Below are 20719 nucleotides of genomic sequence, written 5' to 3'. Positions count from 1 at the left end.
GTTGAAGTCTGAAGGGGAAGAGTGACTCTAACAGCAAAATATTGGAAAGGCTGCAGAAGACAGTGTTGCTGGCAGTGGGAAGTTACTAGAGTTAAAAGCTAAAATCTGGTGCTAAAGTCTGTCATTTAAAGAGTTCCAGGTATATCCTGTTGCAGTTGAAGGCTGTGAATGTGCTGGATTGGTCTGGGGAGCCTTCAAAATTAAGTTCAATATAAAAATCTCCAAAATACTGGAAAAAACATTTGAATAGCTGTGAGGGGTTGAGATACAGCCCATGTATTAAAAAAAAAAAAAAAAATTACTGAATGCCAGGGAAATTTCTACAATTCATTTGTGGAGAAAACTTTTAGGGAATTATGGTCCCAGCTGATGAGAGTCTGCATGTTTGAATTCCTTGGCAGTCTGCTAGGCTGAGTCCCCCATCCTAGTCCGTGGGGCCCTTAACTCTCTTACATTGCCTGCTCTCCCTAGGACCTGGAAGAACGCTCAACTGGGAGAAGCCATGATTGAGAGCCTGGAAGCTCAAGGACTACAGCTGGCCAAGGAGAAACAGGAATATTTAGGTAGGAAACTCTTACTTTGAAAAGACATAAAGGCCAAAATAGTAATTTTGCTTTTCCTGGAGTAGTCAGTGTGGTCAAGACAAGCAGCTACAGGTTTTCTCTGGATGAAGTTTTTGAGCAGACAGCAGCTGAAATTCGGGTCTCAAGGGAGTCAAAGCATGCAAAAGTTAAGGTGGGATCTGGACGTCTGTGTGGAGTGTGAAGGAGGAACATGCTTTGTCCAACATTCTGCAGTCCTCCATGGCTCATCTGTACAAACTTTTGCCACCCCTGAGAGGTTTGGATATGCTGGTTTCAGCTGCTCACAAGCAAACAGACAATACCTTTGTCTCCCTCAATCAGACAGATCTGATACTTCTGAGGTTGGTCACAGATTTTCATATATGAGTTTTCTTCACCTAGCTGGTGCTTTTTTTGGTCTTACTCTACTTGACCTTTGTGTTTGCTGACACTGTTCATATTGGAAGTGGGAGCATTTACATGGGCTTGTTTGAGGTATTTAATGGCAGTGGTTAATTTGTCAGTGCTGTCTGTAGACAGTGGAGAAAGAACAGATGAATGTGAAATAATCTAGGTATGAAGAGAGGTAGATTATGTAATTCAATTCCCTATTTAGGAGCTAGCCTCTGCATGGCCTGATACCTTGGATGCTCTGACTGCCTTGGGAAGTCCAGTTATCTCTTTCCCTCATTGCCTATAGGAAGAGCCAAGGGAGAGTAGCCCTTTTAACCCAGATGACCTCCAAGTTAAAGCATTCTCCAGGTCTAAGAGACCTTCTGACCTGGGGGCTGCAGGTCACAAGTGTGGGCCCAGTGACTTGTCTGGAGAGTTATCTGCTTTAAATAAGATAGCAGAAATTTGGGTGCATCAGGCTGGTGATGCCTTGAGCAGGGGCTCATGCTATCTACTCCTAATTGTCAAGGCACTGGAGGACTCTTAAGGAGCCTTTTGCATTTCAGCATCCATGCTGATCAGGGCTGATCTTGGTATATGGTCTCACAAATGACTGATCATAGCTCAAGTATCAAGGCATGTTTACTCTGTCCATCTGAGCACCATTCACCCGTGTGACCCCTCACAAAGGAATAGGAAATGCTGCGTTTTCAAGCTTCAAGCTCATACGTGAGGCAGGCAGGGAGAAGTGGTTCCACACTTGACAAAGGAATAACGGGGGCTACTGAGAGGAGGACCTGAAGGGACAGAAAGAGGAGGAAAACTAGAAACAGAAAAGTTTAATCAAAACATTATTTTTCAACCAGCAGAGCAAATGAAAGGGCTTTAAAGACTAAAGAACTCTTTAGTATGATAAAAGAAAAGGTGGTGGAGAAATAGAGGAATACACGTTCTGTGGCAAACAGGAGATATTTGGAATATAAAATATATGTTTCACTGGGTTCTTTGGTCCATGACAAGAACATTCAGAGCTGGTAAATTGTCACAGTTGGTTACTTTCTTTTGATATGAACTGTCTATTTCTATATAAGTGCTAAAGCCTTCTGCCTCATTAACCTTACCTTCAATGATCTGTGTCCATCCTGTAGTCAAGCTTTGAGGTCAGGCACTGTTCCTGAAAGCAGGTCAAGGTTCTCTGGACAAACACTGCTCTGAGGAATTTCTTGAATCCACACTGAGATATCTTCCACCCAGCTGGGATCCAGGTTTCACTCTCAGACATGGATATTACAGAAGCCATCAGGTCCAGGGCTTGGGCCCCCCAGGAGGGGCAGAAGAGGGAGGGTGGGAGAGCCTCTGTAATTACAGTGCATTTGTGCTAAGCTCTGGCCAGGGGGAAGAGGGAGAGAGTGGGAAAGAAAGGCATCAGTGGTGCTCAGCAGAGCTTGGGTAATGTAACCCTATTTCTCTGGCACCAGGAGCCCTGCTCTGGGCAGGAGGCAGAGGTCTGCATTCCTCCTAGAAGTAGTAATGCTGCCAGCAGCAGAAACCTTGTCAGGTTCTCAGTACCAGGGAAACCAGTAGCACCCCACTCACCTCTCAAGAGGAAGACAGAAGTGCTCCAGTCAATCTGCCCTGCTCCCGCGGCAGCCAGGTGGCAGAGCTGAGAGCTAAACCCGAGGCTTGACCACGAGAAGTGTTTCTCTCTGGGTTCCTGTAAGCGTGGCTAAGAGCTGCCCGTGGCAGAGCCGCTGAGCTTGGAGCTGGCACAGCAGAGGTGACCAGGCTGCAGGGTGAGGACAGAGCACAGCCTCTGCTGGGCGTGTGTGTGTTCAGTGGGCAAGAGCAACTGCTGTTGAGGGGATCTGCTCTGTACAGCAGAAGTTTTGTGGCTAAGTTAGGGATTGATTTCTGGGCTTGGCTGGGACATCCCAAGGTGATAAACAGGAAGTTGGCAGTGCTGCCCAAGAGGGCTAAGGAGAGGATGATGGGCTAGGCAGGTGAGTGCAGGAAAACTGACTGCTGCTACATGTGTTGTGACCCTCTGCACTCACTTGCCCTTTCTATGCATTGTTCCTTATCTGTGAAGCAAGATAAGAATATTTTCCTGACTCATCTGGAGGTTGGTGAAGAATGGTTCATTAATGCTCTTTAAGAACATTGAGAGGAAACCTTAGAAGGAGTGCAAAGCAATATGCTTGTTTAGTTGATTAAGTTACTTGGCAGGAGGGAAGTTGCAGAACATCCCATTAGTGCCATCTCAGCCTTTGGAGCCTCCCAGACAGATACACACAAAGGAATAGGGAATGCTGCATTTTCAAGTTTCAAAAAGTCAGTGTTTCTTGCTTGTAAATATCCCGAGGATATAAAATGCTTTTCTCTCTGCTTGGGCTTTTTTTGTGTGCTTGCAGATAAACTAATGGAAGAAACAGAAGAGCTATGTCTGCAGAGGGAGCAAAAAGAGGTGAGTTCGTCACAAGCCAATTTTCTTCAGCTGCCATGTGGCAGTGCTGGGAGCTGTTGGTTTGAAGGCATGTCAGTGTTCAGGGAGAGAGGCTTGTGGAGGCACAAGATTCTCCAGCCAGCCTCTGGGTCCTGTGGATGAAGAGAGGAATAAGACCTGTGCCATGAGATGGGTCATGGAGGTGTATCCCTGCCCCCTTTCCCTGTTACTTTCCATGCAGCACGTTTGTCATTATGGCTCCAGGGAGGACCAGGGAGGAAGATGAAATGAAAATTATACTCACTGGATTTAATTACACAATTGTTATTTGGCAGATTCAAGAAGATTATGGCAATTAATGTGGCCATCTCCACAATTAGAAAGCAAGTAAACAAACATTGTTTTAGCATAAAGGTACTGTTGTGAGAAATAAGGAGCACAAAAAACAATGTGGTTAGTTCTTTGGACACAGCAGAAATGGGGAGAATAAAAAATGTTGCACTAGGGAAAAATCAAGAGAGCACTCCCTTAGATGTGACTGTTATACCTTAATTTACCTTAGAATAGAATTGCTTGGGTTGGAAAGGACCTTAAAGATCATCTCATACCAACTCTCCTGCCATGGCCAGGGAGGGACATCCACTAGGCCAGGTTGCTTTATCAAGTTTATAATTGCTTTTCAAACTATTCCTAGCTTGTAATTGCTTAATATAATAAAAGTAGCACATCCTTATATTTACCAATCCAAATCTATACTGATTTTTATAGCACCATCATAAAGTCATGGCAAGATAGCTGTGCAAATGGATTGTCCTATTACACAGTTGGCAAGTCTGCATGGATATGGACCACCATGTCACAACGTTGCAAAGTGCCTCATGCTCTTTTTCAGTTAATCCAAAATGACTGCTGCCTCTCTTTAGGAAAAGATGGCAATGCTCACCTAGGCTTCTCAGGCCTATATCTTTCTTGCATACATTTCTGGAGAGGTAAAATTCAAAAGTGGCTTGGACACTTGCTTAGGGCTAAGCTCCTTTTGCCTTTGCAGAGGGACATCTCCCTCTGGTGAGATGGTGAGGTAGCCTGCTGCACAGCCCACAGCCACAGTGGAGGAAATGACCTTGTATGAAGATCTTGGAACAAATCTCTGCTCTTCCAAAGCCATGCACAGTAACTCCATTGCCCACAAAGAGCAGATAGGGCTGGGTTAATTTGAAGGAGTTTGGTGCTGTGAAGGACTGAATGTAGATCTCGCTGAACTTTGTGGTTTTACCCTGTGGGAGCCTGAAGGCTTCAGAGCAGTATGTTGGGAAAGCAGCTCCAACTGTGTACCTGCACCACGGAGCAAGTCTTATTATGAATTTATCCAGTGCCAACACTGTTCTGTGATTGGCAGGGGCCTGTAGCAGGAGCCCTGCACAGCAACTATGGCTGCAAGGGGACCTGACCAGGAGAGGGGCCCTTACTGAGTTTTGGTTTTATCACCACAAAGATAGTGACAGGCTGATTAAGCTGTGCAAAGCTGTAACTGAATGGTTTGTGTTTTCCTGCCCCAGCTGGGGTGGGAAGAAAGGCTGGGCTGGTAGAAGTATCACACTTCAGGCACAGAAATCTTGGAGCTGCTACATTCTGAGGCTGTCTGGCTTTTCTGTGTCTGTATGGGTGGGTGCCTGAAAATGGTACATAAAAATAAGTCCAGCATTCCCAGAGAGCTTTGGAACTTTTGTATATATGTTGCAGAGCTGACCTCTGCAAGGAGCATGTCTGAGATTTCCAGATGCTTGGTGACCTGGCTGGGGCTTTTGGATGTTTGAAATCCTTCTAATTGCCCCTGGACAAAAATGTGGTGGAGTCAGACACCCTGAAGCTCTGCACAGCTTGGGTTAAATGCCATGTTAAAAGTCCCAGGTGCTGTTAACAGAGGAGCCTCTCCTGTCTGTGTTGGCAGAGTACATTCCTGTCTTCTCTTTTGGAGCAGGAACTCGAGCGTCTGAACCAGATCCTGGAAGCAGAGAAGCAGCGTTTTGAGGAGGTGGTGCGGGAGCTGCGGCTGGAGCAGGAGGAGATCAGACGGTATGGCCACAGGGCAGGGAAGGGACACAGCTCGCACACCGGGCAAAAGCACACTGTGGTGATGAATCCAGACAGTCTGTAAAATCCACCTGGTTTGTGCATGTAGGAAGGAGATGGTGCCTTGACCAAAGCAGGAATGGTTGTGGACTCTTTACCTGCATTTGCTATTGCTTGTGGCCGATAGAACACAGCTTAGCTTCATTTTGCACTCAGGCCTCCAGCAAATTAATTTCAAAGTGCTGGGACACAAGCAACCCTCACATTAGTTGGGGTAGCATGGCAAGGGACAGATGCAAGAGAAGATTTCAGAGAGGCAATTAGTTCAGCTGCCTGAACAGCTCTGTGGAGTCCAGACACCTGGATCTGGTTTTCCACCATCAGCTGAATGACACTGGATGCATGATGATACATAGATTAGTAAGATCACCAAGATTAGCTTTGTCATTTTTAAAGTTAACTGTGCAAAATATTAGCAGCAAATGTACTTAGAAATAGAAGGATCCAAGTGCTTTGCCCCAAGTGTTGAAAGGGCATTTTTTGCTTTCCCTCTCTTTTTTTTTTTTTTCTTTTTTCTTTTTTTCCCCCTGAGTAACATCTCAGAAAGGCCAGTGTGATTTTGCAAACCATTTTTGTTCTCACAGGCTCTGCTTAGATGTGACTCCCTGTCTGAGCTCTTTCAGTTGCAACCATGGCTCTACCCTTGCTGGAGAAGCACAGTGACTGTTGGGTTGGGTTTGATGATCAGGAGGCACAGTAGAATTCCTGAACACCTGTAGTGTGTCCAAGGCAGGATGTGATGCTTCCTGGCAAACTCCTGGCTCTCCAGGACTGGCTATACCAACTGATGGTTGCAGGTCCTGCACCAGGATACCCACAGCCTGCACAGCCTGGGCACGGTCTACGGGGCTACTCTTCCCCTGCAATAGCTGAAACTTCTTTTGCTTCTTTAGGGAGCTGGAGCTCACAGCCCGCTCCCTTAAAGGAGTGGAGGAAGAGAAGAAGGAGTTGCGAAGCCTGACAGAGTCCTTACAGAACACCCTAGAGGTGAGTGACCGCTCCTCCCTTCTGAGTGACAGCATTTGGGCCTGAAAGCAATGCTGTCCCATGGAATGAATCCAACATCTGCTAATGCCAGAGTTGAAGTGCTGTACAGATAAACAGGTTCATTTGGTAGCTGATATGAACATCAAAATCCCCTGCAGAAAAGGATGAGAAATGACACAGAGAACAACTGAACCAAGATTTTCTCAGCAGTACCAGGTGATCTGGTAGGACAAAAACCATGATAAGCTGTGGTTTAGGAAGATTGGGTGGAACAGTAGGGAGAGAATTTTCACCAGATGGGCAGGCAGGCAGTCAGAGAGGCTGAGGAACCTTCATCATGGACTGTTGTCAGACTGTAAACAGCCACAGCTGACCATATCCTGCTGTGCTGCCATACTGGCTCTGAACAGCAAGCTGGGAAGGAGCCTAATGGAAGGTCCCTTCCAGCCAGTGTGACTGTAAGTCTGTGATGAGCTTTTTTTGTTTGTTTTAACTGCACCTCCCTACCTTCTGGTGGAATTTGAAGCAGCAGAGGGGCATTCTGTCTTCACAGAAGGGAGCATGATTCCCAAGGAATTCATGTACCACATGGGAATCTAGGAAACAGAGTTTTCATGTATTAAAATCTTTCCTTACTGGTGGATTTGTGGAAAGTGACTTTTCTAAAAGTATATTTTTTGTGAAATTTCCACACAGTTGGCATTCTGAATCTGCAAGGTCATCTTTAATGTTTGTGTCAGATCCTGCAAATTTGTCCAAAAATCTGTTCCTTTGGGCTCTTCTCCTTGCCCACAGTTATGACAAAAAGAACTGGAAAGCTATGGAAGTACCATTCCTGCCCTAATTGCACACTGAACACTTCAGAGACAAACAGCATGATGTGTCCCATTGCCCACAGTTAAAAGTACCTCAGAGAGAGTGCCTCCAGTTCCCACTAAGGAGCAAGCAGAACAGGGAAGGCAGGGAAGCTGCCTGCATCTCTGATGCACCAGGGAAGCACAAGTTCCAGTGCCTGAACTGCATCCTTACTGGCATATCACATCAAAGGAGCCTGCTGGTTCACCCCTTCGTAGCAAAGGCTATGTTGGAGGCTTGCTCCCCGTGAAGTAGGTGTGAAATGAAACCCAAATTTTGTTACTCCTGTGTTTACCAGAATGAGGCATGTGGATGTAATGATGGAGGCACTCAGTAAGGAAGAACCAGGCAGGAACAGGAGCAGAAACATTGCACTTGGCTGATACTCACAATCACTTGTCCTTCTTCAAGGAGCTTTCCCTGGAAAAACAGCAAATGCTGGAGATGCTGGAAGAAAATGAGAGCCAGGTCCCACCTCCAACCAGCCCCAGCAAGGAGCAAAGCCCCATCTGGGGACTGCACTGCAGCCTGCGACAGATTGAAGAGAAGATGCAGCAACTTCTGCAGGAGAAACTCCTGGCAGAGAAAAGGTGAAGTGGGGAAAGAGAACACTTCTGCTCAGGCTTAGTGGTGCTGAATGACGTGAGTGTCTGCTGACTTGCTTTTTGGTTGCCAGCACTGGACAAGTCTGGAAGCTTGTCTGGTTCCAATGGCAGGAGTTCAGCTTACAAATCCTTCAAAGGAGACCGAGTGAGGCAGGGCAGCTGAGCTTGGTCCCAGTTGGGTCTGCTCCTTTCAAACCAGGACTTGGGCATGTGAAGGTGTTCTTGGCCTGTCCGTAAAGGAGTGTTTGGTGCTCCTGGGCCTCATCTGGGAGTTGAGAATGTTCCATTCAAGAACTGTCCACCTGCTTTCTCCAGCAATGCCTGTGTTGTTGGAATGGAGCACATAGTGCTCCTGTTAGTGTCTCTTTGCTCTGGGCAGTCAGGTAGCTGAGCAAGTCCCATCATGATACTGAGCTCCTTTCCTTCCTGTGGGCTGTTTTGGGGTGGGAATGGTCATCTTTGTTTGCTGTGCCATGCACCAGGATGAAGGAGAATGAGGAGCGGTCTCGAGCACTGGAGGAGGAGCGGGAGTTTTACTCTTCCCAGTCGCAAGCGCTGCAGAACTCGCTCTCGGAGCTGACTGCAGAGAAACAGCAGGCAGAGAGAGACCTCAAGGTATCCCCTGCATACGTCACATATTGCTGTCCCTGGGCTCAGAGTGCTTCTGTTTTCTCTTTCAGTTCATTCCCTATCAAGCCAAACTCTTGGTTTTATTTAGTTTTCACATTTTGGTCATAAATCTTCATTAGCTGTGCTTCATATTGCCAACTGTATCCTGGCCTGCATCCAAAGCAGAGTAGCAGGCAGTGCAAGGGAGGTGATTCTGTCCCTCTGCTCCACGCTGGTGAGACCCCACCTGCAGTGCTTAATCCAGCTCTGGAAGGACATTGACCTGTTGGAGTGAGTCCAGAGGAGGACCACCAAGGTGCTTGGAGGGCTGGAGCACCTCTCCTGCAAAGACAGGATGAGAGAGTTGGGGCTCTTTGGCCTGGGGAAGAGAAGGGTCTGAGATGGAAACCTTATAGGAATTTTTACAAGGACATGTCGTGACAGGACAGGTGAGATTGGCTTCAAACTGAAAAAGGAGAGACTTAGATTAGATATTAGAAAGAAATTCTTTACTGTGAAAGTGGTGAGACATTGAAACAAGTTTCTCAGAGATGTTGTGGATATTCCATCCTGGAAGTGTTTAGAACCAGGTTGGATGGAGCTCTGAGAAACCTGGTCTAGTGAAAATTATCCTTCCTCATGGCCAAGGGGTTGGAATGAGATTGTCTTTAAGGTCTCTTCCTACCCAAAGCACTATGATGTCATAGTAACACATGAAATTGCTATCTTATATCTATGTAGTACTACTGTTTATTTTCGTATCCTGAAGCCTGATTAATCCATTCCGTGCAAGTCTTTTCATTTCCTACTGTGAAAGCATAATCTATGGAGGGAAGGAAAAAAAGTAAAAGAGGAAAGTAGAAACAATCAAGAATAAAGATAATTTCAAATAAATGCCAATATGGATGCTGCAGAACTGAGCAGACATCTTCCCTCCTCACTTGTGCTCAGAAAACCAACCTTAAGACTTTTAAATCTTCAGAAACCTCTGCAAGAACTTGGGTTCAAAAGCAGAGGAATTCAGCTGAAGGACCATGCCTCCTTTGTAACAGACAATACATTAATCTATGCCAAGGTAACTGGACAAATATGGTATTTTATTTAAATCTAAACAATGTAAAGGTTAAGTTAATAATTGGCTGTTTGACACTCAAACTTCTTATACAAATATTTGTCAAAAAAAACCCCTGAGTTATTTTTTCTTGCACCTCCAATATTTTCTTGTAACCTTCTACTTGGCCAGACTAAAGCTAAGTTGACCTAAGCTGTGTAACCTTTCTAATTTGCTAAACTAGTACAGTATTTCTAACTTGTGTTTTGTTTCTGAAACTGAGCACTGTGCATCCCTTTGTGGGCATTGACTGCCTTTATCTCAAGTCTGTCTCAGCTGGATTGTTGTCCTTCTGTTCCTGCTAAGCTGCAAGTGCTTGCATTAGCACAAATTCATGTGTTGAAATACCATCTCTGATTCCATATGGTTTATGCAATGTGAGGAAAACTGTGAAAAATGAAGTTAAAGGAAAATTACTGCAATAGTCTGGACTTCAGATTCTGTCTGAAGAGTGAGAAATGCCTTTATATTGCGTTGCAATATTTCTAAGGATTTCCATCACTGTTGTCTTTTCATTTTCATGCATGGCAAGTCCCTCACAGACCTTGAGAGTTACCAGGATGTTTACTGAGAAATAAGTGGTTTTCCAGCAATTCTTATTTTCTTCCTCAGGCTGAAGTGAAGGTACGCATGGATCTGGAGAAGAGACTGAGAGAGGCTGAGGAAGCCTTGCAGAGCTTGGAGCAAGGCTTAAATTCTCTGAATTGCAACAAGGAGAAAGAGAAGAAGATGAAAGCAGATGTCAGTAACTTGAGAAGTAAGTTAGTCATCCATGCTCTCTACTGATGAGCAAACTCAAGAGTGGAAATATTTCTACATATCTTCCTAGCCACACAAAGAAGATTCCAAATTAGGAAAGCTGCAGATAAATGTGGTCTCTCTCTTCTGTACCTCCACCACACCTCCCCTTTGAGGAGCCATAACATGCTATGCAGGTAGTTGGTGTTTTGCCTCCAACGGAGGCTGAAATTATTCCAGCCTCTCGAAGGAGCATGAAATTATTCCAGCCTTCTCTATTGGGTGGAAGGCAGACCTAGAGATGAGCAAATATTTTCCAAAATGTCAAACAGGGAAGCTGTGGCAGAACTATCAAAACTGACTGCTGACTAGGTCTGAGTTATAAGGAGTCCTCTGATTCCCCTGAAGGCTTTATTTCTCAGCCTTGGTTAAAAGAATATCACCAGTTTAAGGAGGTCCATGGTTGCTGTAGCAACGTGCTGGTGGGTGACCCAGAAGGTGAAGTTTGGATCTTTACTCAGAGCTGAATCACAGCATCAGCTCAGCACTGCAGTGCATGGGTCAGGTGTAAGACTGAGTTCCTCACAAGTTGTCCCTGTTTCTTTGCCTTTTCTTGGTTGGTTGGGGTTGGGTCTTTTTGGGTTCTCTTGGGGGGCATTACCCTGGCATTTGGCTTGAGTCAGGCTTGGGAACTGACATAAGCAGCTTCAATTGAGTCAAATCTTCCTTGTTTTTCATGCTCAAGTTATAGTGCAGGGAGAAGTGTTTATTAAGGTGCTGGGTCTGTACAGTTAAGGCTTCATTTCCGTGAAAGGTGGATGTACTAGGTCAATACAGAAAAGTCAAAAAGTCCTGTGGTATTCTGAGCACTGTTAGGTAAATAGGGAAAATAAATTTATAAATAGTTTTATATCTATTCACATACTTATAATTTATATATATTTAAATGAAAAAAAGCATTATTCAGTAGTTTCTACATAAGATTTCTAAATGGAGAAAAACAGTCATGATTCTGAACTTCATCCCATTGGCTCAGAGCCATGGTAAGAAAACAGCAAATGTGGATGTATTGAGCTCAGCATTCAAGTAGAGCATCACAGGGCATAAATGAGTAACTGGTACTGAATGTCTCCTGATATTTCCAACCTTAGATTTTGGGGGATGTTTTTTTCAAAAGAGTAAAAATGTACTGATGAGCACAGCACTAGAGAAAATAAGGGACCAGCAATGTTTCCCATAACATTAGTCCCAGTACAGATTACCTCAGTCCTTCCAAGTGGTTCCTGCAGCTCTGCCCTGCCCTTTAAAGAAGAGTTTGGGCACATTAGCACACGATGCTTTTGAACAGCAAAGGACCAGCAACAGCCAGGAGGACAGCAAGACTGGAATGGCAGAATAGACATTGGTCAGACCATGAGAGGGGAAATGGGCCAGGAAAAGCAGTTTGTGTGGCAGATGAGGGCAGAATAACATCAGAGTTTTGTCATGGGGCTTTTCTTGGAGCCCATAATATATGTAAGTATGTGCTAGTATTTGCTATGCTATTAAGAAATCCCCTACCATGTTTGCCTGTGCTGGTGTTGCCAACACCTTCCTTTTCCAGTTAGACCTGACTGGTTTTAGAAGTCCTTCAAAGAAAGTATGATGAGCAAGGCTTCAGAATTGAGAAGTTTTATCACAGTACCAAAGACTTTTTGGCAGTTGAGTCGTGAGCAGTTGTGAGAATTGCTGATGTGGAATGGATGGCTGCAGTTCTTTCTAAATTTGAGTACGCATTTGTTAGGAACTGGAGGTTTTTTCACTTTAAAAATGAACATTTGAAAATGTTCTTTCTGATGATATTCTGGAGCTTTATGGATTGTTGTTCATGAAGGTCTTCATTACCTGGCTCAGCCCATCAACGAGTGCAGTCCTTTGTGACTGGTTCCTTGCTTGGAGTGTCTGTCACTGTAACAGTGGTGTTCTCTTCCCAGAGTTCTTTGAAGAGTGCATCCGCAACGCTGAGCTGGAGGCCAAGATGCCTGTGATCATGAAGAACTCCGTGTACATCCACAAGGCTGCCACTCGCCGCATAAAGAGCTGCCGCTTCCGCTGCCGGAGAACCAGCACTTCCTGGAATGACAGTAGGTGTCGGGCAGCCTCCTGCCTTATATCCTGCAGGAGCAGATATGTGCCAGTGGGGCTGGCAGAGCAGTAAAGTCTGCAAATGCTGTTTGTATTTCATGTTCCTTAGCAGCAGAATGGAGCCACAGTGCTACTTGTAGCTTCCTTTCTCAGAGTGCAGGCACTGAGCCTGTGTACTTGCTGCCCATTTCTTTATAGATGTTGAAAGCTAAACTTCTGTGACGGTCCTGGACCCCTAAAAAACATACTTAAATATGGCTTCATCAGAATGCCTAATCACAGACTGAGTTAGGCTCAGTCATGTTGGTCACATGCCTCGTGAACTCTCGTGAAGCTTTATCTTCAGTTTGTGTCCCTGGTGGAGAGTGCTTATCTTTCTGTGCTGTTCTTGTTTCAGTGAAACAGTCACAGTCCTTCATCTTCTCACATGCAGAAGCTGAAAACATTGAAGAGCTGAAAGAAGCAGCCAAAAGACTGAGCCGGGACCAGCGCTTTAGGAAAACTATCTATCAAATCATGAGGTCACAAAAGGATTCTGCTTCAGGGGACAAAAAGTGATGCTTCCTGGGAGGGGGCTTCTGAGATCAGCCTGCCATTCAGCTCTGCAAAAGTTACAGCCTTGGGCATGAGGCTCAGAAGGGAGATCTGGCATTTGGTGGGGAAAGTGGGGGAGAGTTGTGTGTAGGCAATCCCTTCAGTTATTGGCTTTGCTTTAGTTTGAGTGCTCCCTGCAGCCTGGCAGACCTTCTCTGCTGATCACTCCAGACCTGTTTGCTTCAGCTGCTTACATTAAGCCATGTTTGGCCAAGATGCCACAGTCAGTGGTAAAGTGAACCAGAGACCGTAGCTTAGGAAGTGCCTCTCCTTGCCTTCCCTGTCTAGTCTGTCTGCCAAACACAAGTGCTTTGAGGAAACCTGTAGCATCTGTGTTCCAGCTAGTGTAATCTCCTCAGCTGAACACAGCTCACCCTGTTCTGCCTGATCCCCTCTAGGAGTTGGCTTGCTGCACACCCTCAGCACTTCGGTGGGGCACATTTCCTGAAGACTGCAGCAGTCCCAGCCTCCCAAGCACTGACAAAAGTATCAAACACAGGGCCAAACTTTTTGTCTTGATGCTACATCATTTCAAGCAAACAGCAACAACACAAGGTGAAGACAACAGGAGGATGCTGTGGATTTGGGTCCAAGGAGGATCATGTACAGAGAAGAGCTTATAGGTAACTCAATGGCATTGATACAAGCTAGAGGGAGGATTCTGTTGTGTTGATGGTGGGCAGAACATTCCAGGGCCACCTTTGCACATTTTTTGCACTGGGACATCTAGCTGTGTCAGAACTAGGGAAGGTGTTAGCTATTGGCTATCTGTTCCTCAGTGTGGAGAAGCCTTTGACTCAGTTTTGATGGCTTCCTCAAGACCTCTGTAAAATGAGTTGGAGGGCAGGGGGGTGAGGACTGTCCAGCAACAAAACCCACTGCCACTTCAGGCAAGCTGTAAGAGCTGTGGAAGAGGAGTCCAGGAGAGGAGTTACTGTGTTGTGGAGCCCCTTGCAGCCTCCCCCACCTATTTTGAGCAAGCAGTTGGCTAATAATTACCCATGCTGTAGGAACAGCACTGCCTGGTGCTTACAGACCACAGGATAAGCACACTCAGAGTGACACCCTGTTTTCTCCTGCATATTAATTGGGAAATAAATATGCAGGAGAATAAAGTAAGCAGCAGAAGTACAGTTAGGGGTTAAGGGGTGGTAAACTGCAGATTTACTTTACCTTTCATGGCATCAGGACCCCCGGGTATTATGTATGTCCAGTGACACGTAGGTAGTTGCTTGCTACTGTCCTATTCAGACTGTGACAGTGTCTTCTCACAGCCTTTGGCTTCTGGCCACCTACATAATTCCCTATAAATTTAGTGTTGTTCCTAGGGAGAAGTCAAGGATGAGACTGGGAAGCAAGCTTTGACTTACCAACCAGAGGAGAGTGGTTAATGCTGGGTGGAGGAACATCCTGTGACAGTGCTCCTGGATGGAATCACTCTAGTGTGACCAGAGGAAAAGCTTTGAAAGCACAGCCTGTACTTCCCATTTTAGTCAGTTACTGACTAGTATCCTTCTGCCAGGCATTGGGATGTTTCATCCAGTCAGAGGATCTAGCTCTGAAGGAGGATGTTTTTGTGATAACAGGTGATACAGTAGGAGAAGATTGTTTCCATCCTTCCTTAGCATACCTGATCCTTCTGTGGTTTATCTGCTAGAAAGCCACAAATGAATTCTTGCTCCTACAAGGCTGAAGGGCTCTGATAAAGCAATACAGAAATGTTTTTTCCTTTATGCTGCTCCCACATCATCTCTGGCTATTTCCCAGTTACAAGGTCTATATTAGGTGATGCTGGAAGGGAGAGAATAAAGGAGAGCTAGGGAATGCATCTGTAATTCAGGCAGTTGGAAAAATCACCCTGTGGCCTGTGAATATAGCATTTTTGTTCTATTACCATGAAAGCCACAATACTTGACTCTTCAGAAGTATTGTATGCAGGAGGTAACCACATCAGGTCTTCCTTTACTGTGCATATTGACAGCAATAAGTAAATAAAAGTTATGCTGACACTAGAATGAATTCCTGTGTGTTCTTGATACACTGTCACCAAAATGATGTTAAATTGTCTCTGCAGGAGCTCAAACAAATCATTGTGACACTCTCATTTACTGCCAGCGCAGTTCCTCTGCTTCAGTGAGTTGTGTTACGTGCTTAACGTTGCCTCTCAGAAGGATTTGGCTGTATGTAAAAGGCTTTCACCCTCGCTACCACTTCCACTTTCAAATGTGTATAAAGTTAAAGCAGAATGTATCAATCTGAAGTAAAAAGCTCCCATTTGCTTACCTGAAGTCAGTGAACAGCTCTGTGTGTAACCAGCAAGATGTGCCCTGAGCCACCTGTGAGGAGGTGCTTCCCATCAGTCATCCCCTGCTGCACAGGAATCTACTACCCTGTAATCTCCCTGGCAGAGCCAGCACGGAGCCGTGTCTGTGCACCACAGCATCTAAATTAAGTGACTGTCTCCTTTCAAAGGACACAGAAATTACTGATTTCAGTGTTCTCTGTGTATTTTTAACGCAATGCAGTAACAGGAACATGGCTTAGGAAGCTCACCTCTGTTCAAATAACCTCCACTAGTAACCCTAGATTACTTTCTTCTGCTGGGAAAACTGGGAAGGAGGTAATAACTTCCTCCAATAAGAAGAGTTCTCTAACTTGTTCTCTTGTGTCTGAGGATAGAAGAAAATACAGGATGGTTTGCATCTTTAAGATTTCATTTCAGGAGTTGCAGAACTGGCTCTGAAAAGCCTATGGCCATTCTTCAGCACCTCCACCTTCTGGGTAACACCAGGTAACTTCTTTTCTCTCTGAAGATGCTCCCTGTTGTTCCTGTCAGAGACACTGCCAAATGTGAAGACTGCTGATTTCCTCTGCATTGTCTTGGCTACTTTTCACAGTGTGAAGGATGGATCCTGTTAAAGGTTCAATTAACTGATTTAAGGGTTAACTTCATCCTCCTTGTAAGATGTATAGGCTGTTTCAGTCCTTAGTGAAGAAGAGTGGTTGCTGCTGGAGTACCCGCTGCCCCAAGGCTTTGCTCTTGCACAGAAGTTAATGTCAGAGAAAGAAAGGCAGCCCTAGCCCTGTTGCCCCCAGTCTGTGCTGCTTCTAAAGCAGAGGAAGTGGATAAGAAATGGAAATTGCCCTTGGGGTCAGAAGTGGATAATAAAGGATAAATGGTTGCTGATGCATGTTGTGCATTGCTGTGCGTGGCACACAAGTGACATAAGATGGTAGCGGTTTCCAGCAACAAGTACAGGGTTTTTTTAGCTCCAGATAGTAGGCAGTCTTTCTGCTTGGAACTTAATGTAATATTAGTGTATCTCTATGGAAATAAGATGATGGATTTCCATAGGAGTAGTCTGTTTTGAATCTTTTCAATGCAGTCACTTTTTGTGGTTGTTAGAGGGACAGAAGCTAGCTCCTGTTGTATCCAGTAAGGAGAGGTTTGCTCCCAGGAAAGTGGCCCATGTCTGAAAGTCTTGCCTAAGGCAGGGGCTTGCCTGGACACTCAGTGCTCCTTGGTGCTGGTGTGCCTGTGAAGGATGCATTAATTCTGGCATCTTCTTCCTCATGCACAAGGACAACTCTGCAGTTTTTTGCCTAGTCTGCGTACAATTTTTTACCCACCTAGTCCAAGCATGGATTTGAATGGGTGAAATGACCAAGCAAGAGGAATTGCTGTAGTGAGTCACCTGAGCTGGGTCTGAGGTGGCCTGTTGGGGTGACAGTCACCATGAGTTCAGCCACTATGTGTGGTTTGTTGAACAAACCAGTGCAGTGTATTTCTGTTACTGAGACAACATCCCTTTTTCTGTATTAAGTAACACTTCTTACTGCAAGCTTCTCTCCACAGCCAAAACGCAGAAAGATCCACATGAGTACTCAGGTCTGTGAGTCCTTCCTGCTATTTGCAGGATACATTGTGGTCCTTGAACCAACATACAGATTTTGGGGTTTATTCTAGTATTGGCACTTCAAAGGAAGAAAAATTATAAAGGGTATTTTGTGGGAGTAACAAAGGCACCTTTTGCTAACTCAGAGGTGTTGCAATAAATAACTCAGGGTCATGTGCTCTTATTTTGCTGTATTCTGAAAAGTGCAAACTTTGCATTGCTTAAATTACTAAGTGAACTCTGCTTACCCTTGAGTTCTTCTTGACTGCATCCCTGCCTCAGACATCTCTGTGGAAAGCACCCAAGAGTGATGGGATATGTCCTTTCCTAGAGCTGCTCTTCTCGTTGGTTTCTTCATCATTAATTCTGGGGTGGGAGAGGGCTCCCTGTTCCTCCACACATCAGTGGCTGCCCACAGGAGGTACAGCCCCTGCCTCGCCAACATGAGGAAAACAGGTTCTGGTTTTTTTGTGGGGTTTTTAATTGAAGTTCTGCAAAACAGGAATTAATATTTTTGACATCTCCATGTTAATAAGGGGATTTGGAAACAAGCTGTTTGTGGTGGATGTGAGCAAACTGACTCCCTGCAATGGAATTAGGGCCTGTTCAAAAGAGGTTCTGGCTCTCAGCCTTGACGGAGGAAGGCTGGAGGCTTGTGTCAGTCATTGCTGAAAGCACAGCCATGACCAGGGCCGTAGCGTGTTTGGCAGAACTCTGTCTTTGGGACAGTTCACAGAGCATTCAAGGTCCCTGGGTGGCAGAGGTGGGCTGTGCTTTCAGGTGCACTAATCTTACCAGCAATAAAAATGACATAGCAAGAAGGTGGGAATGCTGTGGCTTTTGTAGCAAAGTAGAGGAGCAGGCATTTAATGCAAAGATTGCCAGAGATTGACTGGATTGTAACTTGCTTTGGAGTAGCCATCGTTTTAATTTCTCCTTTCCTTTCCTGATTGTGCCAAAGGCACACTGCATGCTTCTTGCAGGCAATGGGAATGTGAGGAGGCTCCAAGAGGAAGGAGATTGAAAGGCAGGAGTGTAGCAGGTGTGACTAAAAGCTGGAGCACTGCCGACAGTTGCTGTGCTTCAAAAACAAAGTGTGTGCTATGGAAAGTGCATTTCAATAACCTGAAGACAACTGTTATATTTCCCAGTAAGCAAAAAGCTTACTGGATCCAATCAAGGAGTCCAGCCCCAAGTGCTCAGAGAAAAGGAGTCTGCAGCTAAGGCCCTTTTCCCCTCTCCCCAGTTTACATGAGACATGCCCTGTGATGCAGGAATTTGATCCCTGTGATTCAGGGATACGCTCACGGTTATTCTTTGTGGGTAGCTGCATTTACACAGAGGCTGCTCAGGGGAGCTGAAAAGGTGCTGGAAAGGTTTTGGGTATCTAAACATGCACTGGAAGATACTGGAAATTCCTGTAACTCTTGAGGGATTTGGATGTTCAGAAACTCCTCAGGCCTGGAGCAGCAGCCCTCTAGATCCCTCTCTGATCAAGCGTGTGGTATTTCAGAGAGATGCTGCAACCCACGAAGGGATGTGGGGAATGGCAGTGAAGGCTGCTTTTCCTTCTGCTTCTTCTCCTTCTCCTAAATTTCTCTTGCAGTGGATTCCTCCCTCACACAAATACAGATCAAGTGTGGTTTAATGTGGAACTTATTTTAGATTAAGAGGAAGAATGTGCAGAGCTGTATTTCCTGCCTGTGTAGGGGGAACGTGGGCTCCAAAATGAGGGCAGAAAATTCTCAGCCATTCAAAGGTATCACAGATGGGTAAAATAATTGTGCTTATCACATATATCAAGCATGGATAAGGGGGAGTAGTGGGATACACTGCATTTGAAGCTTGAAGCCTTGCAATAAGAGAAAATGAATTTGTTTGGTGAAGGAAACGTTTTAGTCCCTTGCCTTGGCTGATGCTGAAGGAAGTAGAAGAGAAGGTGCGCACAGTCCATTTCATCGTGTGGCTGGCTCCTGGTGCTGGCATGGAATTAGTTTTGATGGCTGCTAGCTACACAGAAAATCCCTCCAGCTGTGACCAGCTGCTGCAGAGTTGTGGCCTTGTTCAGAAACAGTGGTGGTGGTTGTGGATCCAGGGAGCACCCTCAGACCTGGATGCCCCAAAGGATGTGCATGGTATCTCTCCTGACACAGACACACTCACAGCGTGAGCTCTCCACAGCATGGAAGCCTTTGGCTTCCCCTTGCAAGTGGGCGTGAGCTCAGCTTGCAGCTCTGCTGCCACCCAGGAGCAGAGAGCCCCATGCCCGCAGCTTGAGCTGCTCCTGCCATCTCAGGCCCTTGGATTCCAGCATGCTGAGGCAGACCTCGCCACCAAGATTTCAGCAGCAGAATGGAAGGAAGCAGGTTAGTGAGCCAGCCTTAGGAAAGGCTACTGGGAGCAGGGGTGGGAGCTATTGTATTCCCTTCCTGAAGGGACAAGAGCATCTCCTGATCCTGGCCCCCATAGTGCTCTGCTGTGAGATCCTGGTTCAGCTCCTAAGTGCAGCCTGGCTGTCAGGGGAGCTGTGTGTGGGCTCTGCTTCATCCCCAGACCAGGGAACCAGAGAAGGGCAAGAAAAAGCTGTTGGTTTTCAGGTGAATGGGAAAGAAAGATCTGTCCTACCAGGGAAGCAAAGAAGAGCTGTTGTGGGTAGAACTCTGCAAAGAAGTGAAGTGTCCAGAAGACAGGAGGGAGCAGACCTGAAATACACTTCTGGGCCTTGGTTCTGGTGCACTGCCCATAGCCAGAGTTTCTATCCTGTCTGTACTTGAAGAGGATCGTAGAGCTAGCAAACAAATACTGCTTTACACGGTGAGTATACATCCTGCCCTGTCTATCCAGCTCTCTCCCTAGCTTTGAACAGGATTGCAAGCTGGCTGTTCCTCACCTTTCCCTCCAGGTCACTCCCTCAGCTTTCTGTTTATTCTTCTTTGCTTAAATGGGGCTGTCTCCCCATTGGAAATTAGCCTCTCCCTGGTGGGGTTTGCAGCACCCAGGAACAGTAGGAGGACAGTTCTGCCATGGTGGGGATGGAGGGCTGCTCTCTTTGGAGTGCAAAGGAGGTGAGACACACCCTCATAGCTGCTCATGCTTTTTTCATAACACTGGCTTCCTGTCTAGAAATATTATTCATCCTGATCCAAAGTCTTTCTGACTTGAGCATTTCATGTAGAAAATGCACAGCGATGGGCAGTGAACACCCCGGGCTCTTAACCAGGCACCTACCTCCCCTCCCTGCTCCACAGCCCACCTCACATGTGGCTGTGGGCCACATGTGGGTACAGGGCTGGGCAGGGTGGTGCTTATGTCCCCTCACCTCAGACATGCGGAGTGAGTCATTTTGGAGTCTTTGTGCCAGGTCCTGTCCCAGTGCGTTTCACAAGGGCAAGGGGCAGGCAGAGGAATCAGTCTCCTCCACTGGACCTTCACTCAGAGGAGTTTGTCATCTATTCAAATAAATATTTCATAATCAGGTTTGGTTTTTTAAAATTTTTTATTATTTTCCCCAAAAATAATTTATCCAAAAGTAATTTCTGGTTTTTCCTCAGAGGCAGAGAGCAGAGCAGAAGGTTTTACCTTCAGATGAAGCTTGGTGTGCTTTGTAATTGAAGGTGGCCCTGCTGGCTGTGTCTCTGCTGTAGCTGCACTGCCAGACCCACAGACAAGGC

General features: G+C 45.8%; 1 protein-coding gene across 2 annotated transcripts in view; it reads left to right on the top strand.

Annotated features, from left to right (window-relative positions):
* The window catches only part of PLEKHD1 (pleckstrin homology and coiled-coil domain containing D1), a 28053-nt gene extending 12973 nt beyond the window's left edge, over positions 1–15080 (top strand). The window contains exons 5-14 of one of the 2 annotated variants that reach the window (XM_041396763.1): positions 472–563; positions 3368–3420; positions 5378–5472; positions 6423–6516; positions 7783–7961; positions 8459–8591; positions 10309–10453; positions 12408–12557; positions 12956–13079; positions 13551–15080. In XM_041396763.1, coding sequence (XP_041252697.1) covers positions 472–563; positions 3368–3420; positions 5378–5472; positions 6423–6516; positions 7783–7961; positions 8459–8591; positions 10309–10453; positions 12408–12557; positions 12956–13079; positions 13551–13671 — 1186 coding nt within the window. In that variant the 3' untranslated portion in view covers positions 13672–15080. Of the gene's footprint in view, positions 1–471; positions 564–3367; positions 3421–5377; positions 5473–6422; positions 6517–7782; positions 7962–8458; positions 8592–10308; positions 10454–12407; positions 12558–12955 lie in introns of both variants that reach the window. The other variant, XM_041396773.1, reaches the window with a different exon arrangement.
* The last annotated feature ends 5639 nt before the right edge of the window (positions 15081–20719 follow it).

The sequence above is a fragment of the Onychostruthus taczanowskii genome, unplaced genomic scaffold (genome assembly GCF_017590055.1).
Source record: "Onychostruthus taczanowskii isolate IOZ18803 unplaced genomic scaffold, ASM1759005v1 scaffold1, whole genome shotgun sequence".
Classification (NCBI taxonomy): Eukaryota; Metazoa; Chordata; class Aves; order Passeriformes; family Passeridae; genus Onychostruthus; species Onychostruthus taczanowskii.
This window is presented reverse-complemented; position numbering and strand designations above follow the sequence as displayed.